This window comes from Schistocerca gregaria, chromosome 2, assembly GCF_023897955.1.
Source record: "Schistocerca gregaria isolate iqSchGreg1 chromosome 2, iqSchGreg1.2, whole genome shotgun sequence".
In the NCBI taxonomy this organism is placed as follows: Eukaryota; Metazoa; Arthropoda; class Insecta; order Orthoptera; family Acrididae; genus Schistocerca; species Schistocerca gregaria.
The window spans coordinates 324,786,879-324,814,589 of NC_064921.1; the positions used below are offsets into that span (position 1 = coordinate 324,786,879).

At 43.4% G+C, this 27,711-nt stretch overlaps 1 protein-coding gene across 2 annotated transcripts in view; it reads right to left on the reverse strand.

Annotated features, from left to right (window-relative positions):
- The window catches only part of LOC126336967 (T-box transcription factor TBX20-like), a 437,621-nt gene that overhangs the window by 384,080 nt on the left and 25,830 nt on the right, over positions 1-27,711 (reverse strand). The window contains exon 1 of one of the 2 annotated variants that reach the window (XM_050001178.1): positions 7,709-7,780. The exons of the other annotated variant lie outside the window; for it this stretch is intronic. Coding sequence (XP_049857135.1) covers positions 7,709-7,724 — 16 coding nt within the window. The 5' untranslated portion in view covers positions 7,725-7,780. Of the gene's footprint in view, positions 1-7,708; positions 7,781-27,711 lie in introns of those variants that run through there. 2 annotated transcript variants of the gene reach the window in all.

The following is a 27,711-nucleotide window of genomic DNA, read 5'->3' on the forward strand; positions in this document are numbered from 1 at the left end:
TCCTTTCCTACACTATTACTTGTGTTTTAGTTGACGCTCTTAGAACATTTGACCACGTTTCCCCTGTGTTCAAAAATGGTTCAAATGGCTCTGAGCTCTATGGCACTTAACATCGGAGGTCATCAGTCCCCTAGAACCTAGAACTACTTAAACCTATGTAACCTACGGACATCACACACACCCATGTCAGATTCAGAATTCGAACCTGCAACCGTAGCAGGGGCGTGGTTACGGACTGAAGTGCCTAGAACCGCTCGGCCACAGCGGGCGGCTACCCTGTGTTCAAGCTCAGGTAGTGTGACTGTGCGGGTGACTATGCGTGAGACAGAAAGGGAGAGAGAGCGAGTGCAATTTTACGAAAGATTGAGTCTTACTTGTTTTAAAACATTTTAGATGTTTCGTCAACATTCGCTTCTACCAGTTTTCGTAAGGGCGCTAACAACATTACAGTTAAGAGCCCATAAAATAAACACGCACACACACACACACACAAAAAATCAGCTCCGATCCTGTGTTCAGGTTCATAACTAATGGAGGATGTGTATATGCCACGCGCGCTAGCGGTGCGTAAGTTAGTTTAAGTTAGATTAAGTAGTGTGCAAACCTAGGGACTGATGAGCTTAGCAATTTGACCCATAGAAGTTACTACAAGCGTACATAGGCAAAATATCCGTAAATTACTGCGCGCTGCACAGTGCTGAAAGAGAGAAAAGTGATTCTTAGCCAGTTCGTACAGTGCACGTTCGAGTTTACAGATTCAAGAGTGGAATGTGGAATCCAGAGAGAGAAGTTCGCGCAGTTAAGAGAGTGATATTCTTTCCACTTTCCTACTGATCGTATCCTTAGGTTTACTCAAAATATAATCGTCAAAGTTGCATACCATATAGGAAAATGAATCAGCTGTGTCGCGATTATGTGTGACGGGTGAGCGCCGTGGGCCATATTGCGGCGGCAAGGCGTGCCCGTAGCATAGGACGGGGCGTGTCCTGTGGTTTGAGAAGGCCGCTGCACGCGTGCGCAGGCGCCGGGCGCCTCAGCCAGTGCAGCCGTAGAGGGACGAGGGACCAGCGGGTCAGTCGGCACAGACAACAGACACCCACTAAACCGCAAATCCGCATTCCAATCTCTTCAATCTAGTCTCAGACGTGTTTAAGAACTATCTACATGCACATCTACTTCTGCATTCTACGAAACTACTCTGCAGTTCACAAGTAAGTGCTTGGCAGAGGGTTCATCGAAACACCTTCGAACTATTTCTCTACCGTTTCACTCCAAAACAGCGCGCGGGAAAAACGAATACATAAATCTTCCTGTGCGAGCTTTGATTTCTCTTATTTTGTTATGATGTTCATTCCTCCCTATGTAGGTGAGTGAAGAAAATAAATAAATAAATAAACAAAAAATCGCACTCTGAGGAGAAATTTTGTGCTCATTTCGTGCTCTTAAAGTTACGTCTCGGCATAGGCCAGGGTGTTGATGCTTCTACCTAGCAGAATTCCTGTCTCTAGGCTTGTCACCTTCCTCATGCTCTTTCTAGAACCAGATCAAATAAAAGGCGGGACAGGCAGGCACTCCAGTCCTCACATTGAACTTCTCTGACACCTTTCCATTTACTTTCACCGAACGTGTCGTCTCGTATATATGTGCTTGTGTTAGTTTTAATAGTTTTCTGGGAACCTGCACACTTTCAACGTTCTTGCCAGACCGCTTGCCTATTCACACTATCGTACGTAATTTGGAAACCCACAGAGAGATAATGAACATCTCTGTGAAATTCCCAGTTCCTTCGTAGCACTTGCCTTTTCACATGTAATTAGTCTACAATTGGTTCCCCCTTTCTAGATCATGTATATTGAAATCCAAGTATCTAGTCGACGTGTCGTTTAGCCGCTTCAGCAACAACAAGCTCATCTCATTGTTCATGTCATTGGGTCTCCTTTCTTAAGTTTCATGCTGGTGCCAGACTGCTGCTATTCGACTAGGATCCTTTCACTCCAACAAATTAAATAGATTAGTTGGTTATTTTCTCTTGTAGAATATCTCTTTTAGCGTCATGCAAGTATGCCATCTATTTCTGGTGCCTTTCCTCTCTTCGTTATTTTTATGATATCTTCTTCTTCTTCTTCTTCTTCCGTTATACAGAGTGCAACGGGTATAAGTGCAGGTATTTTTGTATATGTTACCTTACTATGTACACACATCAGCGAGTTACTTGTTTCTTCTCGCGTCGAACATCTTTCCACAAACACAACATTTAAGACCCGATATTTTCTGCATGGCTGCATGTGGTGCTCGAAGGGAACGACGCCTGACACCATAGATTACCCGTTTTGCATCCACGCGTCCAACTTCAGTATCCGACCTGCTGCCGTGGGGAAAATGAACATTAATGGTTTCCTTGTGCCATTTGGAGGTACTGCCCAATATAAGAACATTCCACTTGTAATAACTGTAGTAATTACTTCACAAATGACGCAAATTCTGACGTGAGGTTGTTCAGTACAACATTCGAGTCGCCATAGAAATTTCTGAACTTATGCCCATTACACCCTGTATCTGATAAAGAAAAGGAAAACTAATTAGCATCTCACGACTTTTATTTAGGGCTACACGTTCTCTCACTTACAGGCCTGTACTACAACCAGATGCACACGACGACGGGAGAGGTAGAGCGCTACGTATAATGCGCGGGAGTAGCTCTGACGTCACACATTTGGAAGACGCCTTTGGACGGTATCCCAGTGTTTGGAAACGCAGCTGTTTTCGTCGCGCGGCTCAGATTTCGGCGACTGAGTGCGACAGTGAGGCAGGCGATTTCCTGGCGCGGCGTCTATTTGTACTCTGCACGCAATTCGCGCAGAGGCCGTTCGCTGTTGGAGCGCCGCCCTCATCAGCAGAACTTGCTGCGCGACCACTCGGCAATTTTCCGCCTCTGTCTTCCGCTTCTCAGTGCTCACCCATCTCCTTTCTATTCTTGTAACCACCCCATCCCGTTCTGCCCTAGGCGCCCACACTCTGTGAAGGCTCAGGAGACCGATTCTCGCCATTTCCGTACGCTGTCTTCTTTATTGCTTTCCAGCTTTGCACGTAAATCTGAGTAAGGTACGCAACGGAGCTAAACACAGAACTCATACAGCACACAGACAAGGCAGGTTTGAGCGAGTGTCACTTTTCGTTTAAACGCTAAGACGTGCATACATCTATAAACCCACAAGATCTTCAAAGACACGTACAATTTGAAGCATTCCATCGGTTCGTACCTTTTCTTGTTCAAGACTCCAGATACATCATCACTGCTGTTTGTTGCTGCGCCATACGAGGATCATCTCTTTATCTGTTAGACAAACGAATTGGGATATCATCATATTAACAGCTCTTCAGTGACTGTGTCACCTTTACATTTTTTGCATGTACTGTGGCATGCAGCACAGCGGCACAAGATATGGAAGCGATTCGGGCGTGGTCTCCACAAATAAAAATAACCTGGCACCTCCTTAAGTTATTTATGAAAACCGTGAAGGACTTTTTCATGTTGGCTGGACGGACATCTCAACACAGTTCTGTTGGAAACTGAGTCCACAGCAGTGAACAGAACGTGTAGTGCCCACGTGTAGACACTATATGGTATCTAGATTCGAATTAACGTGGTGCAGTTCGCTGACAGACGGTGCACCGTAGGCTCAGAGGACTTCCTCTGTATATCAGGCAAATGAAATTTGAGTCCCACTTAGAGCAAGAGGAGATGGGGCCGTTTCTTTCGTGGTCAGCTACATCGTATTGAGCCACGACGGTATAAGACCTTCTCTCGCAGATGAAAGCCACCACACTTTTAAAGAAGTTTAGTGTGGTCCTGGCATGGAGAGGTATCGTATTTGATAGTTTGATATACGTACTCGTACAGAGCTTCGAATTTTCGTTGTTTGTCGAAGGAGTACTGCCAGTCCCCAAGAGTACAGAGATGATTACCACATGCGACACATCTCAAAAGAGAAGTTCGTCTACGCGTCCTCTTCGTAAGTGCACATCCGAATCGACCTTTCCTGGTTAATTAATTTGTCACAAGTGGTCAGTGAATTATCCAAATCTTGCTCCCACAAACTGGAGTGTACTCGGGAGAGGTGTCTCGTTAGCCGCTGCCAAGAACTCATATTGCTGCGAATTCTCTGATCCACTTGACCCTTCCGGTTACAGAACTTTCGTATTACATTTTTTTTTTTTTTTTACTTTTCTTAGGTTGAACGTCTTGTGCTCAAGCATTATCTTATTCTGTAATGCTTTTGATATCTTCTTCAGGTAATACGACTTAAATTTTATGCTGTATTGCAGTATGTGGAGAAACAGAGGGAGAGAAGACTTAAAATCCGAAAGCTAGGACTGTGAGCACACTTTAGTGTCGTTCTGGGCTCTATAAAATGCAGAGTTCCGCTAAGAGCAATGCGAGTGCGGAAACGCGTAAAATCTAGAGCCGGGGACACCAATATGGGTGTGCGTGAGACTAGAAATAACGCAAACCCAACATAAATAATAGTACGAGGGCTATATATGTCCGTCAACACATGAAGTTTCCCGAATATCGGCCTGGTGACTCATCATAAACGGTCACGATCTGTTGTCCTCCGCCGCACCGCCAATTTTTATTTCCTGTAGTAATGAGGTTGTTCTGAACATTATACATTCTTACCATAACCCTTTTGCTTGCGTCACCATTGGCTGCGGAAGTTACATCTCATGGCCCAAACGCAGGTACGTCTCATTCTCGCTGGACGGCAGGGCAACCATAAAGAAAATACCATAATTCACATACACCAGAATTGAAAATAGGCAAAATATATTGCACTAGTTACAGAAACCTCTCCAGCTCTCGGTTTATACTAATGAGAGCCAAAATATTGTCACCATCTGCTTAATAGCATGTTGGTACAGCCTTGCAACAAACGGCAGCGTTTCTGCGTTGCATGGATCTGGCAAGTCTTGGTAGGCTCAGGAAGTACGTGGACGCAGATGTTTACGCACAGATCATTCAGTTCCCGTAAAGGACGGTATGGACCGGTGGTCTTTCTATATGGAATATCCACCTGATAGCGTTCCACATCTTTTCCATTCATTTCCATTTTTTGAATTTGATTGCCAAGACATAGACGTGTTTTCGCTGTTACTCTTCTCAAACTATTGCACCACGCCTGCCGCTGTGGCCGAGCGTTTCTAGGCGCTTCAGTCCGGAACCGCGCTGCTGTCCCGGTTGCAGGTTCGAATCCTGCCTCGGGCATGGATGTGTGTGATGCCCTTAGGTTAGTTGCGTTTAAGTAGTTCTAAGTCTAGGGCACTGATGACCTCAAATGTTAAGTCTGAGAGTCCTTAGAGCCATTTGAACCAATGCTGCACGTTCCTGGTTTTGTGACACGAACAGTGATCCTGCTGGAAGATGCCAACATCAAATATGAAGGGATGCAAATGTTTCGCAAAAATGTTCACATCTGTCATGTGCCTTCGATTATTACCACAGGTCCCATGGGAACACATGTGCCTATCCCCCCACAGCATAATACTATCCTCACCACCCTGCGTCCTTTACGCGGCGTATGTTTCGAGCAGATGGTTCGCCTGGGTGGAACAAGAAAGATAATAAATAGGAGCAGGTGACATGATTAAAATGATCCACGGTCCATTCTCGATGATTCCGTGCTCACTGATACCGTAAATGACTATACCATTGAGTCAGTATGGAAATACGTAACAGTCGTCTGCTGCAGAGCCCCATATTCAACAACGCGTCTGAACTGTTGTTCCAAAACGCACGTTCCTGCACCAGCATTTAACTCTGTCGTCAGACCTTCCGCAGCTTACCCCGCTTTACAGAGTGGACCCACTTTACAGAGTGGGAAAGCCTCCGATCTACAATTACTGCTATGAGACGTGGACGTCCGTCACCTTGTCGTAACTTCCTGGTTTCATCATCCTTTAAATACTTTCCACTGCTGTTTACGATAGTAGCATGCGAACAGCCGACTTTGCTGTTCTCGTGATGCGCGTTGCCGGGCGCCGGAACATAACAGTCTACCCATGTCAAAGTGGCTTTTGTCATTGCATTTCCTCATTTGCAGCTCGTATCGCCACTAGAATAATTCCTCATTAGCCTTCGATTCGCTTGTATTATACACAGGGCGTCTACAGCGAAATAAGCTTCTTTGACGTGAAGTAAAAATATTACTGTACTTCTTGCTCCGTTTCAGCTCTGACTTGTCCGTTGGGTACAGAAGGAGCAAAAGTCGCTGCCGAATTTCTGTCAACGTTTGATGCGTTTTCACTATTTCGCTGTTGTGCGTCCAAGTCAGTTGAGAAGAAGGAATAAAACGTGCTTCGGTACGCAGAGTTTCAATCCATTGTTATGGTTCGTTAGCAACTTCGTTTCCTTTAGAAGAAAGCAACATCAGACGCCAAGGGAATAAAAGCATGGCGCAGGCAGTTTCTGGACAGTGGCAGCATTCTGAAGCGGTGTGCTGTGCATCGACGTATCCCTGAAGTACAAGTCGAAAACGTGCACCAAGCGTTCCGCCACAGTCCACGCAAATCATTTCGTCAGTCTTCGCAGGAACTTCAGATGCCACGTGCAACTATCCATAAAGTCCCAAAAAGCGGTTGCGTCAGCAGTCAGAGCAAGTGCAGATACTTCAGGCTGTAAAGTCTGATGAAAAGCAAAGGCGGTATGGATCTGCATGTGAAATTCTTAACCGATCGGATTCCTGCTCTTTTCTCAAGTCTAATGTTTTCATATGAGTCCACATGGCATGTCTCTGGATCTGTTAATAAGCAGAATTTCGCTTTTGGGGATCAAAGAATCCACACAGCATCAGAAATAAGGTGCGAGCCCCAGAGTTAACGTTTGGTGTTGCCTTATGTGCGGCAAGGTATCCGTACCGCCCCTCTACGCTGAACGGAGTTTCCTATACATGTTGGAGATGTTTACTTTTTCCCAGGTTGAATACCTACAACGAAACCTTTGGTGTTAACAAGACAGTGCTCCACCTCACTAGCGGTCGGATGTCCGGACAAGTCTGAACTGAACATTTCAAGGCCGCTGGATTGGACGCGAAGGACCCGTGTATTGGCCTCGACGGCTCTCTGACATCAAGCCATTGGAATGTTTTTCTCTGAGGCTGCAGTGCCGGACCTTCAAGACTTCCGTACAGGGATTGTGGAACTCATCGGTAACCCCCCTCCAGACTTGTTGTGGCGTACCTGGATGGAAACTGAATAAAGACTAGACATTATTCCGTTACCGCGGTGATTCACTTGGAAGTGTTTTGATTCGATGTTATACTTTTTTTCAAAACTTAATTTGACGTAAAAAGTATTTTTGAGATTGGAATAAATTAATTTCATTTAATTTTTTGTTGGAAGAAAATAGGTTCAAATGGCACTGAGCACTATGGGACTTAACTTCTAAGGTCATCAGTCCCCTAACTAACCTAAGGACATCACACATATCCATCCCGAGGCAGGATTCGAACCTGCGACCGAGGCGGTCGCGCGGTTCCAGACTGTAGCGCCTAGAACCGCTCGGCCACCCTGGCCGGCGAAGAAAATAGGGCACTTCGGTATAGACACAGTATTTTCGCTACCGCATCCAGTGCCGGCAAAAACCATGAGGCTGAATTCAGTCTCGTGGTGGTCAGTGGTGGGAGTATTTTGGGCTCATCAGTGTGTATACCCTTTATTGAAACCATGAAGAGTTGAAGGACGTGGTGAGGACTTCGAGTCCGGCACTACGTGCAGTCACTGTGTTGTGGAGTGGTGAGTGTCGTTTTCCTGCGGCAGAGGAGGCGTCGAGCGCTCGTTGCGGTTGGAAGGACTGGCCCGACGTCTAGCGGGAGTACGAGTCTGGTTCCGCGACTCCCCGCCGCGGCAGCGCCGTAATGGCCCGTGACAGCGGGTGGGGCAGGTAGATAGCTGCAGCAGCCGGCGTCCCGCAGGCAGCCACACAGGGGCAACTGTCGCCAGCAAACACACAGTTCTGTGGCGCCGCTGCGTAACAACAGATCGGCTTGTTACACGTCACCTGCAAGTCTAATTTACCGGATTGTAGAACATACAAATCTACTGTTTCCACATATCCACACCACATTATGGTGCCCAGCAGACGGTTCTATTTGCACCACTGACACTTTCCTCCTTCCTGTTTCAGTATAAATGTCACGAGAGAAGAACGATTGCTAGGTGGTCTTGGTATGAGATCAAATTTCTCTGACTTTACCTTGATGTTTTTATTTTCACGAGTTACGTGTGGAAGGAAACAATATTTTCGTTGACTGTTCTAGGAACGCATACTCTTGTAATTATAGATGTAAACCACACCGTGTTGCACAGCTCCTCTTTTGTAGCATCTGCCACTGGTGTTGAATGCTCATCTCAGTGATAAAGTCGCGCGAACCTGTGACGAATCGCGATTCCCTTCTTTCCATCTTCTCTATTTCCTCTGTCATTCCTATTTAGTATCATAAGTGTTACACACTGACAAGTACGGTGAAGAGCCAAAGACACTGGTACAAGTATGCGTATTAAAATACAGGCAGAACACGGCGCTGAGATCGACAAAGCCTATATAAGACGACACGTCTCTGGCGCAGTTTCTAGATCGGTTACTTCTGGTACAATGGCACGTTATCAAGACTTAAGTGAGTTTGAGCGTGGTGTAGTAGTTGGAGCACGAGCGATAGGATACAGCTTCTCCGAGGTAGCGATGAAGTGGGGATTTTTCCGTACGACCATTTCATGAGTGTACTGCGAATATGAGGAATCCGATGAAACATCAAATCTACGACAACAATGCGGCCGGAAAAAGATCCTGCAAGAACGGGGCCAAAGACGACTGAAGAGAGTCGTTCAGCGTGACGGAAGTGCAACCCTTCCGCAAATTACTGCAGATTTCAAAGCTGGGCCATCAACAAGTGTCAGCCTGCGAAACATTCAACGAAACATCATCGATATGGGCTTTCGGAACCGAAGGCCCACTCGTGTACCCTTGATGATTGCACGACACGGAAGTCTACACCTCCCTTAGGCCCGTCAACACCGACATTTGACTGTTGATGACTGGAAATATGCCTGGTCGGACGAGTCTCGTTTCAAATTGTATCGAGCGGATGGACGTGTACGGATACGGAGACAATCTCATGAATCCATAATCCATGTCAGTAGGGGAATCTTCAAGCTGGTGGAGGCTCCGTAATGGTGTGAGGCGTGTGCAGTTCGAGGGATATGGGACCATTGATACGTCTAAATACGACTCCGACAGGTGACACGTATGTAAGCATCCTGTCTGCTCACCTGCGTCCATTCATGTCCAGTATGCATTCTGATGGACTTGGGCAATTCCAGCAGGACAATGCGACACGCCACACGTCCAGAATTGCTACAGAGTGTCTCCATGAACACTCTTCTGAGTTTAAAACCTCCCCAGGCATGAACATTACTGAGCATGTCTGGGGAGCCTTGAAACGTGCTGTTCAAAAGAGATCTCCACCCGTCGGACTCATACAGCTCTGCGGGATTGATGGTGTAAGTTCCCTCCAACACTACTTCAGACGTTAGTCGAGTCCATGCCACGTTGTGTTGCGGCACTTCTGTGTGCTCGCGGGGGCCCTACACGATAATGTTCTGTAAGTCGCCCCCATCGTGGGTGCACTGCACTGTTCGACTTTTTCTACGGATGGTTTAGCGGTTAGGACGTGTGAGTGAGCTTCCAGGGCTAAAACTTAATGGCGGAATAGGAAATTAGGTCAAATAATGAAAACATACTTCATTGTACTGGATAGAGGGGGCGTGGCTGATGTAGGAAGGTACCAGTGTAGAAGGTCGTGCAAACTAAATAAAATGGGCAACGTGTGGGAAGGCGGTTCATGTTAAGATATGTTGGTGGACGGTCACGGGGTGCAGAACCAAAGCTCAGCCTTCAAAGCGAGATGTCTGTTCTAGTTAAAGTCTGAGAGAGAGAACTGGCTGTGTTCTGCTCTCCAGAATCCTCCAGTGCACACACAGGTGACGTGCCGATGGCGTGAATTCGCTAGCAACTTCAGCAGAGGGCTGAAGGCGTCTCTTGTCAGTAGCTTAACCGAAGAGAACTGCCTCGATTCGGAAACGCAGGCGGCTTGTGTCATGTAGGAACAGCCGCTCTAGGAGAAATTTTGTAAAGACTTGACTGAAGCCTTTGAAACAATTTTTTAAACAAGTTCCCTAAAATACTCCTAGACTGGCTGTCACCTTGTACATATTCTTCCAATCAGTGTGTCTAACATGTGCCTTTCCTACGGTTTGTTTCATGCGATTGTGCCATCTTAAATGGATCCATACGGATACTCCCAGATATTTAATAGATGTGATCGCTTCAGGCGACGGTTTTGCAATTGTGTAATCGCAAAATAACGGGCTACATTTGTTTTCTGTTGGGAGTCAATTATAAATCCCTACACCAAATGTCCATCCTCTTCAGGTGTTCCTGGATTTCACTACAGTTATCTAGCGTTGTGACTTGTCCATATAAGTTACGACAGCATCATCGGCGAAGAGCCTCATGGAACTTCAGAAAGTTATTCACGTACATAATGTGGACGCGTCAGAATCCTCTAATATTCTGTTTGGGCGTACCCGAAGTTACTTCTAAGTCTGAAGGTTTCCAGTATTTCTCTCCTTAAGAAATTCATGTTGTGTTCTGTTCGCTAGGATCTGTTCGACATATTCGCGAAGCTGACCTGTCCGAATACTCTCATATCTCTTACTAAGCTACAGTGCGGAACTGTATCAAATGCTTTCACAAAGTCAAAGAACACAGCAGCAAATTTCCATTTAATTAACTCTTACGTCTAATCAAATTTTTCTATTCCTTTGTGCTGTATGGCTTCTCCAAGATATTTAAACTTACTAACTCGTTCTATTTATCTATTTTAACGTTCTCTCGTATAATATGCTTCGATAACGTCCTTTTGGTAGACTGGTAGCTTTCCTCCTGGCAGGTACCACAGTCATACAGCATTTCTGTAACAACATTTCCACCACCCACAGTAATTATTGTTTATTTTCCAATCTTGGCCAGTTTCGACTAGTAGGTCACTTTGAAGCAATATTTGACATGCATAAAAAGAAGCCACAAAATGTCTCAAACCACCAGCATGAGGAAACCAGTTATGTGTACAGCTGGTACTAAAACAGTTAAAAGTAGAAGTAGAAACACTGCCAATTATACGCATAACTACTTGTTGCAAGTTGCAAGTTGTATGTTGGTGGCTGGACTGATTTCCGGCTTGTTCTTACCCATGTCAACTACCGCTCTGAACCAGCATAATAGTCGAATTTGGCTAGTAGAGAGAAATACTCAATAATCATAGTCGGCGGCGGATATGCCTCAGTGCAGAATTTACTATTGGAAATATTCACCCCATTTTACTAATCTCATCTGGAAAACCTTACGATCAAAGTATCAAGAATCAGAAACTTACCTATTTTGGAAGGCTGCATGGGCCATCAAATTTGCTCGTGAGTCGGTAGTTTTCAAAAGGTTAGGAAAATCATCACTTTCGTCGAAATAACAACAGCGAAACGAACAGAATGACAGTGAATGACCCGCCGTTACACAAATACACCTACGTTATGCTTCTGATAGAACAACATTGTAGCTCAACATGGGAGGTGAAAAAGAACGAACAGGCCTCAGATTTAAGGTACCTGGCGCACCAACCGCGTGGAGGAAATTAATGTGTGCAATGGATCCCGCCATATTTCACCCAGAAGCTCAGGTACTCGACTCGTCCGCGGACATCATCCGCTATTAACGGATGAATTATTAGTAAAATATTTTGGATTTGAGGTCCGCCAGTTATGCAAAACACCGTTTTTCTTTATTAGTAAGTCATAGCATACATTTTTCATGCTTATGACTACGTGCTTGTTTGAAATTGCAGAAGGACGTTGAAAACTTTAGTTAGTGTTCGCAGACAAATGACAGCATAAAGACGGCACTTAATCACACAATTTTTAGGTGTCGGTCCCAGAATCAAATCAAAGGACAAATGTATTTGTTTTCATAATGCATATTAAAACAGCGAGGAGACCCATATTTTGAAGAAAAGCCTTTTTAGACGACAAATTGAGCTATTAAGGCACAAACCTTTATTTAAATATATTTTGGAAAAAAATGCTGACCTGAGCAAACAAGGTTATTTTTTCTCCTTTCATCACCCATATATGTTTCTGTTAATGTTTCACCATCCTCAGTGAGTTTATTTTATTTTATCAAATGCAAATATTGTTGTTCATTGGAACAACTATCGTCTGCAGTATAGCTGCTAATTTAGTTTCCCATCTGCAAAATTTTGTGGTTTCCACTTTGTCACGTCTCTACAAGACTGTAAACACTGTGCCACTACGAAATATTCAACAATTTCAGAGAGTCATCATAAAGTGAAAACCACAGATGCGCATGGCGAATTGTACCAAAATTTGAGCTGTACTACAGACCAGAGACAACTACAGGAGCCACAGTAAGTGAAATTAAGAAAAAAACAAGTGAACTGAATTTGATGGCGAAACTTCGTCGAAACAGATATGGATGAACAAGAATAAATTTTCTCAACGTAGAATACTTTCCCTAAATATATTTATTTGAAAGCAAAAATGGAAACAAATAGTGAGTTTTAACCTTAAGGTGAAAACTTTTTATCTGCTACGAGCTTCAGTTTAGTTGATCATCAGACACATGAAATTGCTATTTTAGCTTACATCGCATCATTTCTGCTGTGTAATCAATAACACTGAAACGCATTCATAATCTCGTATACTCTTACTACGACGTCCAGATTCATATTCGCTGGCGTTCTGTAGAGAGAGGACGGTGACTCACAATGTGTTATTATTATTATTATTATTATTATTATTATTATTACACATTTTCCTCTTGGGCATACTTGAATGCCTGAACTTGTATATTACATTATTATTCAATTTTTTCGCGTTTCTTTCTTCTTTTTCTCTTCCCAAAATCTCTTCTTTCTTTGATGCATTCATGTTTTCTTTGCTTTTTCCATAATTCCCCTGTTTTCTTAATTACTTTTACATCAAACTTCATGTTCATAATTTTGGCTCAGGATTTTTCTCTCTCATTTACCATTTCGCTATTGATGCCGGCTTGTTTTAGGTCATGTATCTTTTCTCATCGTGTCTGCGATTCGGTGTGTGTGGTCGTATAATTCTTTGGTTTGTCTCTCCAACCCTCAACACTTCTGTGAGTGTTGTTCCAAAAACTTTTCAGAGAATTTTACATTCTATTTTTTTTTTCTGTCTGTGTGATTTCTGTTGTTCAGATTTGTATCGTTTCTGACGGGTAGAGAAGTTTAGTAGTACGAATGTAGTGGCTTCATTTGACCTGTCTTGATGTTTCTTTTGTTGTTGTGTAGCCATCTGAGTTTGTGTGCTTTCTGAAAATTTCTGTTCTTTCTGTCTTCAATGCCTTGTTTCATCCTGCTATTTGTAAATATTCCACTATATACTCGAATTTTTCCACTCTTTCAACCTTTACCTAACTTGTGTGCATAGCTTGTGTGTTGTTATTCTTTCTTTTCATGTATCACGTTTTCTCATATCAATAAATCTGCACTGCAAAGACTTCAAGTAAGCGTTCCAGTGTTTCTTGCGCTTCTTGTCTACTGTAGCCGAGTACTACCAGATCATCTGAAAATGCCAGGCATTTTATGACTGTATTGTTTGCACGATTTCTTCCGAACTGAATCCTTTTCACGTTTTCTGCCCATTGTTTGATAATTTTGTATACGATCATGTTGAATAAAAGCGGTGAGAGCCCAGCTCTTTGTAAGAGCCCGCACGGTGGTGAGCCAAAACATTATGCCCACCTGCTCAATAGCTTGTTTGTCCTTATTAACTTGTTTGTCCGTCTTAGTTGTTTCATAATCCCTTTTACTTCAGTGATTGTGGGCGATTTCAAATTTGGATTTGGCATCGTTCCGGTGAAGTTTAATTTATCTTTAGTCTACTCGCTGTAGAGGAGTTTATAAAACTTTTTTTTAAGATTTCTGTAGTTTTCTTTAGCATCAGTTTCTATAGATTCGCCTACTCTTTGGAAGCAGATATTTTATGCCTGCTACATCTTTATTTTTTCCCCGAATATTCTGTATAAATTTTTCATGTTATTCCTTTTGAAGTCTTCCTTCATTTCATTTAGTCTTCTTATAATTTTATTTCTATTATTTACGCCACATCAGTAATGAGGCCATATAGGCTATAACAGTAACATTTTTGTAGCCTGATGACGACCAAGTAGACTGAAACTGGTAACAAATAAAGTCTTATCAGTAGCTCAACGTGTTCCACAAAAATGTCTTCCTTTAAATATTTACGAACTCACTGACAAAGTGCACGCAAAGTACATCGTTTGGACACTTGTTACACATTATGAATTTGCAGCAGTATTTTAAAGTTAGTGGTGCTTTAATTTATGTTAACGGGACTATCGCATCACCAACTGGAAAGTAAAAATTAAAAAAATAGGACATTTTAGTTTCTAGAAAATACTTAAGGATGTGTAAGAAGTAGCTGTTTGATGGAGAACCTCGACTGGGAGGCGGTGAAAGATAAATTTAGCGCGGTCGAGATCACTTAATCACTTGAGCATTTTGTGTGTGTGTGTGTGTGTGTGTGTGTGTGTATGTGTGTGTGTGTGCGCTCATTGTTGCTTCATAAGAAAAAAAGCTTAGACGCAGCGCAGATGCAAGTAATCGTGTCAGGGGCACTGAAAGGAAAAGCGTCGTTTCTCGAACCAGAACCCCGAGGAAAAAAGTGAATGATATTTTTTCCTGTCACGAACTGTGGCTGGTGGAACATGATACAGTACTGGAACAGTTATTAAGGAGACAGCGCTCTGTGCAGAGTGAACATTACCGGTTTTTGTTATGTCTTATGACTGGCTGTGTATTTTCTCTTTTGCACTGTCCTCAGAGTGGTGACTTTTTTTCGTTATTGCCAACAGCTGAGGCTTTCAACAGCTACAGTAAAAACAAGCAAGTGGAATATCCGTTAATGTAGCGTAAAATTTGCGCGAGAGCCTGTTGACAAGCCATCTACAGAGCGACGGAATGTAAGTAGGAGCTGTCCCTGTATTAAACAGCAAGAGATACTACACTTAGACATCTAGGTTCAAAATTTACTGCTATTGTTGTACCGAGAATGCTACTTTAACAGGTAAAGTTTTCCGTAAGCGTACGAAAACACGGGTTGCTTGCCGCCAGCGTCGAACTTCTTGTCCTTGGTACAATATTTATACTTGTGAAGAAAATATTATTTGCGTCAGAGTAAATCGATCCTAGGGTACTGAGTATAAAGCAGTGTAACTGGAGCTCCTTGAACGATTCAAGCCACTCCCTTCAATGTAATCTCCCCCACCCTCCCCCTATAACACACATGTTTCAATATCATAACAATAATTTGTTTAAATTAACACTCAACACGCCTTCCCAAAAATTAACTTAAGATAAATACACTTAACTGAAAAGCATTTATCCGAAAATCTGAGACTGACATGTGCCTTTTAATTGACGTAGCATAATGGGAAAAGTCAAAGTAGTTTGACAACCTCGTAACAGACATTATGAAACTCCAAGGGTGTGATCCCCATTTGTGTATAGCACTACATCTTTGAACATATGACTGCTGGCTATCTCTATGTGAGGTTGAAGATGGTGGGAGCGATGTTTCTTTCGGTCGTTTCCGTATTTATTCGGGACAGTTAGATTTCCTGTTATTTTTTTCTTGGTGGGCGGTCTTTCCGTTTCTGTCTTGCCATCCCCAACTTCCTGTGGTTTGCAGGCTCTGTTTGTGGACTCACTAACCGTGTCGAATTTGTTGTTGTCTGCACGTACTGTCTGCCTGTGACTGGACGCAGTCATCCGGCTGGAATGTTTTCTGCGTTAGGCCAAGCCTATGTAGGGTACGTTGAAAGTCCGTCTACACACTTAGGAAACGCCTCAGGGAAGTGAAATCCTGTGTTAAACGTAACTTGTAATTTTCTAGAATTATTGCCATTTTTGAGATTCCGAATTTTCATATTGATCTTCCGAAGTCCGCCTCCGCTGCGGTGAGAGTGTCTGATTACCATACGATGAAACCGGGCTCGACTGCCGATGCTGTCAGGGATTTCTCCTCGGTGAAAAGTTTGGAACGAGAGTCCACGTAGCCTCCTGATGGCAACAGAGGAGTTGTAGGGCGTTGACAAAAATTTGGAACAACTAAAAATGCATCACCATACCTAACAGACGTAGGGAAACAGTTGGGCTTAAAACCAGCGTCCAGTAGTCTCGGAATGGATAAATACATGTCCTGTATGATTTTTAGGGGTCTCTGATACCATTCTTATTGCAAAATAAAGTTCAGATAATGATGATAGTCATTAGACTCCGTTCTCTCCAAGGTGGACAATAAAGGCTTAACAGTGTCGCAATTTGGTGACTATGGTAGTCAGCGGAGATGCGATAGTTCATCCTCGTGCTCCCGAAAACAAATTGGAAATTTGTGGTAAGTCCTATGGGACCAAAATTCTGAGGTCATCGGTCCCTAAGCTTACACACTTCTTAATCTAACTTAAACTAACTTACGCTAAGGACAACACACATACATGTCTAAGGGAGGACTCGAACCTCCGACGGGGGGAAGCCACGTGAACCGTAACAGGCGCCTTTGACTCCACGGCTATGCCACGCGGCTCACACATAAACAGTCAAGGACGCTTCGATTTGTGTGAACGAAGACCTTGTCGTCATAGAATACCATGATACGACTGCCCTAATCATCTCCGAACCACAGCCATGTTTCACTCTTCAGTCGTTATCTCGGTCAGAAGTTGGAAACAGTGTGAAAGAAGACTCATCGTACGAAATGACATTCTTCCATTGCTCTTGTCTTACGACTTAGGCGCCGCGTTTTCTTCTAAGGACATTTTCATAACTGATGTGTGGTTTTGGAGCTCCACCTCGCCCTGCGACTCCCTGCGTTTGGAACTTTCTTTGTGTTATTTTGGCGGTGACACGGTTCGCAAGAGCGACATTCAGTGCAGGAGTGACGTTTACAGCTGTTCTCATTTTCGATTGCCGTCTGTCACGATCGAGCGAGGTGGCGCAGTGGTTCGCACACTGGACTCGCATTCGGGAGGACGACGGCTCAATCCCGCTTCCGGCTATCCTGATTTAGGTTTTCCCTGATTTCCCTAGATAACTTCAGGCAAATGCCGGGATGGTTCCTTTGAAAGGGCACGGCCAATTTCCTTCCCTGACCCGAGCTTGTGCTGCGTCTCTAATGACCTCGTTGTCGACGGGACGTTAAACACTTAACTCCTTCGTCTGTCACGATCACTCAACGCTATCTCTGTACGCTGCACAAATTTTCGATACGGTGGCTCCTGAAACAGCGAATCTTTATGCTACCTTGGTAACATATGAGCACCGACACTTTGCCCGCTTTCGCATTCGCTTAGATCTGACTTAATGCACAGAACATTTTTCTGACTACGATGACACTTGCAACGTAGTGAGAACATCGAACGCATGTCGTTCGTGGTCAAATATAACAGTGCAACACCCAGGCTAGGCTACCATCTGCTTTATGTACAAGCGTGCTTTTCTCGCGGTGTTTTCATATTTTCACCCAACCCCTGTTCTTGGATAGGAATCAGCGGCTCCAAAGTCTGCAAAGCCGACTACATATGCACGCCCGTATGACGCCACTGCCTCAGTACATGAGACGGCCGTTGGTCGGCCCGTCTGCGGCCAGAACGACGCAGAACCCCATCTCCGAATGTTAGCTGAGTAATCTGGGAACTGACAAATATAATAATGTAAACATTATAACTAAAATTTTCTTTGGTGGTAGGGGAAGAAAACATCATGACCTCGTCCACCCTCTTCCCTGCCCTTGGACCCGCATCCGATACAGATATCTCATTGTGTTCAGTGTCGATAGTGTTAAACAATAATCTTTCTGAGAATTTGCATATCCAGCTTGGCACTATACAGTAGTGAACTACGAAGTGGGAAATTTGGAAAAGAAGACAATCGAAGATTTTGAAAATCTTAAACATAGCTGCGAATCAGCAATTGTATAAATCTGAAGAGGTTGAAACAACTCAGCTAACCAGTTGCAAAACAAAGGACTAATAAACCTTTGTTTAGTAACTAGCTGGCTGATGTTTTCAACCTCTTCGAAGCGTTTGAGAAGAGGAGCTACAGAAGGATGTTGAAAATTTGGTGGACTGACAGGATAATAAATGAGATTCTCCGCAGGATCGGAGAAGAAAGGATTTACTGACAACTGAAAAGGGAAAGGCCCAATCCGACATGTCGCAACCTGCCCCGATACTTTTTGAACAGGAGGAATACACTGAAAGAAACACTAAGTTTAACTGCTAAGACACACTACAAGTACTTTTTTTTAAAAAAGTGCTGAAAATTGCCAAATTCGTAGCTCGCCTGGTGGCTGGAAAAGTGTATATTCTTGCTGAAGGTGTAGGAGACAGCGCGTGCTGAACACAAAGGGCACAAAAAATTGGTTGAAATGGCTCTGAGCACTATGGAACTTAACTTCTGAGGTCATCAGTCCCCTAGAACTTAGGAGTACTTAAACATAACTAACCTAAGGACAGCACACACGCCCATGCCCGAGGCAGGATTCGAACCTACGAGCGTAGCGGTCGCGCGGTTCCAGTCTGTAGTGGCTAGAACCGCTCGGCCACTCCGGCCGGTCAACGGGCACGTATACTTCGTTGATCACGTAAGGCATTTTCCCGAAAATTGTCGGACAGTATAATTTCCTGTAGCTCATAGTTATTTCAGATTTATCAGTGGAACAGTATCGTTGATCTTCAGGCATTTCTTCGTTGTCAGTGCGCACCATCACATTTTAGGAATTTGATCAAGTATGCCTGCCTGCTAAGCAGCACAATATGCACAATAATGGCCACCACCGTTCCTTATTCCACTCCAGTTGTGTATAAATAAAACCAGTAATTACTATGAAGTACCTGAATGCATTAATTTTTCGTCAGATGTGCCTCGTGTAAGGAAAATGTTTGTTTTTGTCATCCAATGTGCACTTTGCACTTTTGCGATGATTACAAGGAATGAACAAGGAGCTGTTTCATTGTTAGAAAAATATACAATATTAAAAATTATCATAAGAACTGTGATACAGGAATTCTCATAAAATATTTAATGTTAACAAAGTAAGGTCCAAAATGATGGAAGTCGTCTGTAATGTAACGTCATACACTGCGTCGATTTTCTTTCCTCTGCTAGCCACTTGTGTAACAACAATTTAGCGGTCAATATGAAGTGCAACTTATTCAAAAAATGAATGGTTTGAGACATTTTTGGTATGGTTTTAGCGCTGAAACTCCGCGTATGTTCACTTTGGACTTCGCGTTGCGTCACAGGTTGTCTTGACACAGCTGTGTCTTCTTATTCGCCGGATTACGCGCTAGGCAGGTAGGGCTGTAGACTGCTATTTACAAGCTGTTGTTCGTGCAGAAAAACTGAGTGACTTTAACACTTTTTTAAAAAAAATACTTGCAGTGCACCTTAGCAGCTAAGATTTTGACAGTGCATTTCTTTCAGTGTATTCTGCCTGTGTGAAAAATGTCAGGTAGGTTTTTGACAAGTCGGATTGGACCTTTTCCCAGTGAGCGGAAGAAGGGACATGATGACAGGAAACATGTTGTGATTCTTGACACAACTACAAGTTTGCTCGATTTACTCTTGAACATGTTAATACATTAAGGAATAACTGCCATGGGATTAGAGAGAGCTTTGACAAAACTGTAGGAGTAGACTGAGGTCGAGATACTGGAATACATCCACGTTGTGTGTAAGTGCTGCTCTGACAAGATGAGATGAAAAGATTGACACAGTAGAGCAGGTCACGGTGAGCCCTGCGTGCAACAAGCCTAAAGTCTGATGATCCCAACCCCCCATCCACCCTTCCCCACCAAATAAATAAATAAATAAAAAGTCAAATGTTAAACTGCGAAGTGAAACTCACTGTTTAGTTGCACTGGACTGTGGTCTAGTTAAAGCCAGGCCGAGCAGCACTGCTTAGCTCTCAGCATCGGAGCGTCGTGTCTAGTTTCCCTTGAAGGCGCGCTCCCCCTTGGGGAGGTAGCTCTGCGTGCGCCGCCGACGCCAGCCTTCCTTCCCCGAATCCTTAACGCCGCCCAATTGTGTGCCGTAAAGGCTCATTTAGCTCGCACGCCTGCCCATTCTAGCGGCGTTGCTACTGCGGCAACTCTCTATTAATCATGTCTTTCACAACAACCCAGTTTGTGGTCCCTTTTCGCCGCGGATTGCTCCAGGGAAAACGGCTGAGGCGTTCTCTGCGTGGAATGCGATAAACATTTCTTCCGCAGCTTCCGCTGTTCGAACGTTTCACATTTTCCCTTCCTGCGGGAATTCATGACAGTTACAAATGACTTTATTCTGCGATCAAGTGCGTTACATAGTAGACAAACAGGAAAGAAGCTATTAAGCATCTTGAAACGTAACCCGTTCTTAATAATCTTCTCTGTAAATTTCTGCTAACAGCTTCACATTAAATAATGAATCAGTGCCATGAAACTTACGGACAAAAATATACGTAATCTTACAGAGGAAGCACGAATAGTAACTCCTTCAGTCAAATTTTTTTGTGTTTTATTGAATCACACGATGGATCTTTGATCGTGTGGGTCGACCATCTCGTGCAAATTGTTGTAACGCATTATTCACATCTGTTCTTGAGTAAAGTGACGTGAAATGTACGTTCCCATTGTAAGAAGATTAGATTTTAGGTTTCGAAAGTTCGCGAGTCTAGTGACGGAAAATATGAGGACAAATACTGAAAAACTTCCAGAATGAGATTTTCACTCTGCAGCGAAGTGTGCGCTGATATGAAACTTCCGGAAAAACTTACCGAAAAATTTAGGAGGTATAATTTTAACATTCTAACGTTAGCAAACGTAGTTTTATACCATTAGTGTGAACAAAACTGCCAAACTGTTTTTTATGCTGATCCTAAGGTGTTAAAATGTGTGTGAGTTCCTAAGCGACTAAACTGCTGAGGTAGTCGGTCCCTACACTTATACACTACTTAAATTAGCTTCAGCTAACTTATGCTAAGATCAATACATACACCCATGCCCGAAGGAGGACTCGAACCTCCGGCGGGAGGTTCAAATGGCTATGAGCACTATGGCACTTAGCGTCTGCGGTCATCAGTCACCTAGAACTTAGAACTACTTAAACCTAACTAACCTAAGAACATCACACACATCCATACCCGAGGCAGGATTCGAACCTGCGACCGGACTGCGCGCCTAGAACCACTCGGCCACCGTGGCCGGCCCGCTGGGAGGGGCCGCGCAATACGTGACATGGCGCCCCGAACCGCACGGTCACCCCGCGTGGCGGTCATAAGGTGTTTCGTTTCAGAACACCCTGTGCAATGAGTGATTTTTGGAAATTGTTTTTAATTCAGCCATAGTAAATATCATATGGTAGTGTTCCAACGCATTAAACAGTCTAGATTTTATTGTATTTGTGTAATTTATATGTATTTTTCTGTGGTTTGATTATTAGTCTATACGTAACACACACAACAACGGCACATTTAAACACAAGGCTTATAGATGAAAGACTCAGTCCCGCTACCACAACACCACGATGTGCGGTAGTATTCTCTGCCGTCAGTGTGCCGCAGGAAGCTTGCAGACACCACGTTCCTCCCCTTAAGTCTGAACGGCCCCTCCCGCCAGAGGTTCGAGTCCTCCCTAGGCCAGGGGTATGTGTGTTGTTCTTAGCGTAAGTTAGTTTAAGATAGTTTAAGTAGTGTGTAAGTCTAGGGACCGATGACCTCAACAGTTTGGTCCCTTACGACGCTTTTCCCTAATCAATCTGTAGACCAGCGTCCTAAATGAAAGTATTTTGTTTAGCGTCGGTGCCCAGTTGATAGAAGCGCTTTTAAAAAGGTAGAATCATATTGCAAATTTTTCGAAAGTATCCGTTGAGAACACTGACTAATTTCCTGGCAATTTATAGAAGGTTTATACAGTCAAGAACACCTTTTAAAAATGTTGTTGTGAAAAATATTTAAATACCTACAAAAATATAAAATATTCACACTGTAGTAGGAGATATAAACTAATCATTTGTGAGTTCTGTTGACTTGTTTGCTTCACAAGGCAGAAATTGTGCATTTAATTTGCTGGAATCCATGACGGAATACATCCGCTTTGAGTTATGTATTTTTCATTCCAGGAGACTCACTTTCCCAAATTGGTACATTATGTCGATCAATCATGTCTGCTATTTGAATTATTGTTTCCTGCGTAATCACTACCCTACTGGAGGTACCTTTATATTCCATTTTTGATGGAATTGCTACCCAAAACTCATATTGATTTTCACTATTTCTGCGTTAACAGAACCTGATATTCGTAAGGCCTCTCAGGTAGGAGCCATGAAAGATGGCTGCACATTGATAAGTTGAAAACTCGAGTTTCTTAACTGCCCTTGTAGATTTATTTTATTTTATTTATTTATTTCTTTTTGAACGGGTCAGCATTCTTTCCGAATGTCTCTGAGCCGCCAGTCACTTGTACTTACAATTAGGCTAATAACATTTTCAAAAACAGGCAAATGATTGCCAATTGTGGAACACGCGACAGTATACATAAATAATTCTAAGTCCGACTGGAGATTGAAAATCTTTAGACTTGTGCGCTGACACTTAGCCGTTTATTCAGAGAGGTCATATAGAGATCGTCACGTAAAATACTTTCATATAAGTTACCAGTTACTCCTCAGCTCATAGCAAATTTTGAACCTAACAAGAACAGATCGCAATGCACAATTTTGCAGATACATTATACATGTAAGAAATGTACGTGTCGGATCAAATTGCATCTTACAGCTGGACGAATTGCAGGTCGTGTTATGTTCGCCCCAAACAGCCTCAAATTTGAATTACCCATTTCACAATAACAGATCTACCGTTAAAATTTCATTATGTATTAGTATCGTTCAGACTGCATTCTCGACACACACATAAACAGTAAGAGTCACCATAAAGTACAGTAGTGACCTTGTTTTCTCCTTAGAGGTAACGATTGTTCTTAATACACTACTGCCTCTAATAGCAAGTTCAGTTTTTCTCCATCTATTGTATTTATGAGATTGAGCATTGCGTTGAATTGTATATACTCCCTTAGTAGAAGGAAAATTACTTCTGCACAGCAATGATAGATTTACAGCTACTGTTATGAGATAACAACTAAAAAGTCAATGACAGTTTGACATCTCTGGAAACCTCTAAGGCCCGACAAGACATTAGATCGACAACCAGCAGGAAAATACTGACAGCTACAGAAAAGAATCTGCGCGACAGGAATGTGGCAGCTAGTCATGTACGTATTGCAGCGTGCTGGAGAGCAGAATAGCACACATTCCAGAGACGTTTATTTCTCAAGCAAGCTATGAAGCAAACAGTGGAGAAATTTTGGAAAGACATTTAAATCCAACGAGAATAAATAAAACACTTTCAACATTTGCCGATGACACTGTAATTCTGTTTAGACGGTCAACGGCACAGAGCAACTGAACGGGAGGGATGGTGTCTTGAAAAGAGACTATCCGATGACTGTCAGAAAAGTGAAGCAATAGCAATGAAATGTAGTGAATTAAATCAGGTGATGCTGAGACAATTAGATCAAGGAATTATGCTCTAAAAGTAGGACTCCTAGATGTATTTTGTTATTTAAGAAAGGATGCGGCTATAGCCCAAGAAAGAAGGAGGATATAAAAACAAAACTGCCAACAGCGAGAAAATCATTTCTGAAGAAAAGAAATTTGGTAGTATTGGATAAAGGTTTAAATGTTATAAAGTGTTAGTCAGGGCTTGGTCGTCTAGTTGTCGGAAATGACTTCGGCAGTATGGTCCAGTAGCTCAGCGTATTCAGTCCGGGGACTGTTCCACCCCCACCCCCTCCCTGAGAATTACAGTGTCATCGGATCGTAAATATTAAAAGTGTTTTATTTCTTCTAATTGGACTTAATTGCCTCTCCAAAATTCTCGTCAATGTCATGCTACATTCGCACAGTTCCACTGACAGAAAAACAAATCGAATGAAAAAATATATGATAAAGTGGGAATCTGGAAAGCCGTAAGATCGTGCGGTAGAATCCAGGTCAGAGACTAGAATTTTTCAATCTGCTTTTGCACTAACTTTAACCTCTCACTAACGTGAAGAGGAGTCCGAAACCACACGTGTTTCGGATTCCACGTTTACAGTAAATTGGCCTTTAGCGGTTTAGTTACTGCAGAAAACTAAGGGTGCGAAAGTTGTCAGGGTGGTACAAGAGGAAAGTGTGATGCGTAAAAATTCTAAGAGGACACCAAGGCTTCAGTGCAGTAAGGGGTGTAGATTGGAATAGTTATGCAGAGATGAAGGGTTATACTAGTGTGGAGGGCTGCAGCAAACCAGTCTTCGGACTGAAGTCCAAAAGAATAATAGTAAAAGAGAAAACATACAACGTCAGTGTGTTACAGGAAGGTCTCCAGAATGAGGTACAGGGTGATCACAGAAGAACTTTACGCTCAAAAATCCATAAGACGAAATGGTGCAATCTATTCGCTTCAAACCATAACCTGTTAATAGAGTATCTCCAGAAGTTTTCTTCCGTAAGTCCGCAATTTTTTTCTTGTCAGACGTTGCCACCAGGTGCTATTAATGAAGAAAATGGCAATTAGACCACAACAGTTAGCAAAAATTGAGTCGGTGACTCCTATTCAGCGAGCATTTCGCACATAGTTTCAAGAGGAGTTAGGCACCAGAGCTGCTATCTACGCCTGGTGCAAATAGTACTAAAGGAGGTTGCATCTCCAAAGTCAATCGTCCAGGTCGGTCTCCTTTGTAGGAATAAAATATTAATAGCGTTCGAGCAGCATTTTAGCGAAGCCCACAGAGTTCAACACGTGGAGTCAGTCGTGAGCTTCAGATGGCACAAACAGCCGTTAGCAAAATCCTACGTGCACAATTGCGCTTGGAGCCGACAAATTACAGTTAGTCTAGCTGCAGAGCTCAGGTACTCAGCCAAGGCAATTGCTATGCTGGATGATGTGACTTCTATTCCGAGATGTTGACAAGGATGGACAATGACAACGGACACGTCAAAGAGGTTGATTTTTTAGTGACGAAACGCCGTTGCACACGAAAGATAAAGTTAATCGGCACCATGATCGTTTTTGGGGAACGAAAAACACATGTATCTCCATCGAACATGAAAGATATTCGCCAAATGTCGATAGAGAATATTTACAACCCCTAATTTTTCTTGCAGAAAACCGGCACAGTTAATTTGCTTCGTTCGTGGCTTCTGCCTCAAGTGCAAGAAGAGTCCAACAAGTTCATCTCGTAACAAGATGGTGTGCACCTCTTTACTTCCACATGGCTGTCCGGGAACTCAGCCTGGACGATAGCTCGGCCTTGCTACTCCTGATGATGGGGATTAAAACATGGTCCCGGTATGCTGTTCTCTTTTTATTATACTTGCAGTTGGTCAATATCAACCTTGGGTCATTTTCAAACACATGTTTGAACCTTGCATGTTTTGAACTTTCAACGTCATTTCCAATTCTAACGGTTCAAGTGGATCTGAGCACTATGGGACTTACCATCTGAGGTCATCAGTCCCCTAGAACATAGAAATGCTTAAATCTAACTAACCTAAGGACATCACACACATCCATGCCCGAGGCAGGATTCGAACCTGCCACCGTAACGGTCGCGCGGTTCCAGACTGAAGCGCCTAGAACCGCTCGACCACACCGGCCGGCTTTCAAATTCTAATACATTGCTAGTATATGTGGACTGGTATACACTGTATTTCAGTGCATATCTGGCACAAAAACAATACAGTAGTATACATGATTACCTCCACTGAATGGACGTAATCATATAATCTATCGTATTTTTTTCGTGCGACATAGGCACGGAAATACGATGTATACCTTTGCTGCAAACTACTAGCAATGTATTAGAGTGTGGAATGAAGGAAGCTTAAGATATGTGCCTGAAAACGATCCACGGTTTAAACTGCTCAATTTCACGGATAATAAGAGGAATACAGCCTACATGCACCGTTTTCATTCTCAAAATAGTTTAGGCTGTGGACCACCGAAAAAATAAAATTTTAAAATGCTGATGTTGAGGTATAGTGCAGACGGCCACCATTGTCACCAGACTTAACCTTTCGTAGTTCTTTTGTGGGTTCCTGTGAAAGACATAGTTTTTGTCCCATCCTCGTCACAATCCTTGCAGCAGCTACGGCAGCGAACCCGCAGATGCGATAGAGTCTGTCACCATCGGAATGTCGCACGGTGTTGGGAAGGGTATGAAGGTCGTTTCCGGCGTTTGCCGCATCACTCGAGGAACACATATTCAAACGTCGCATTAGAAAAATTTATGAATGACTGTGCTGTAAATCTTCTGCATTATTTGATTTTCAAACAGCTGAGCAAAACTGAACGAACTCAGACATTTCTCTCTTTACTTATTCTGATCATCACTAAACCGACACAATATCTTTAGCGCAACGCAATCTGACTTTCAATAATCTCTACAAAAGAATGGCCCTGACTAACAATAACCTATACCTTTCATGAAGCACTTACCTCACTAAAAACTTTGTTACTCAAACTACTGCAATACAGCGTGCGCCGATTCTGCCAGCTGAATAAAAGATTCTAACTACTGATAGGCACGATTCTGATAGAGAACAAACAATGTATTTACCTTAATAATGTTCAAAAGTCATCATATTACAAATTTACTCTTTCTGATGGACACACATCCAGATCGTTCGCTCTAAAAAATCCGCCATCTCTCTCCCCACATCCACCACTGCTGGCGGCTCACCTCCAACTGCGCAACGCCACGCGCTGTTCACATCCAACTGCCCAACACTACAACAGCAAATATTCCAACAATGAAAACCAGCCACAGACTGCACACAGCAAAGCCAGCGATTTTCATACAGAGCGCTAAGTGGCGTTACCAACATAAAAATCTAAACTGCCTACTTATAATATGATTCCCTGTACTCAATAAAAAATTCCAGTGATAACCTATTGGCAGGATAAGGTTTGAAGCGATATGGTTGAATCGTTTCGTTTGTATGAAGTTTTGAAAGTGTTATGTTATTTTGTGCTGTGCTTGTATTTTGTTGAAACCGTGCAGTTGTCAGGATCGGTCCTAAACATTCACGTTTTCCGTAGAAGAAAGGTGAAAGCGATAGTCTGACGCGGTCGGTATTGCATCGGGTGGCTCTGAGGCACTGGATTTCGGCAATGGGAATGTGGGGCAGCGGCGGCTGCGGCGGCGGCGGCGGCAGATGCGGTAGCAGCGGCGAGCCGGGGTGGGGCGGGTTTATTTGGCGCCGTAAAGCCGCGCTCTGTCCGCGCCCCGCGCTGTTTATTTGTGCGTCCGCGCCGCATCGCGCCGCTCGCCATTTGGAATCGCACCGGCAGCGGCGGCGGCCCTCGCAAAGCAACGCCGAGTTACCCCGCCACTCGCCCTGCGCACGCCTCCACTCACGTCGCCGAATCACAGCTGCACTGCGCACGGCCGCGGGCACTTTT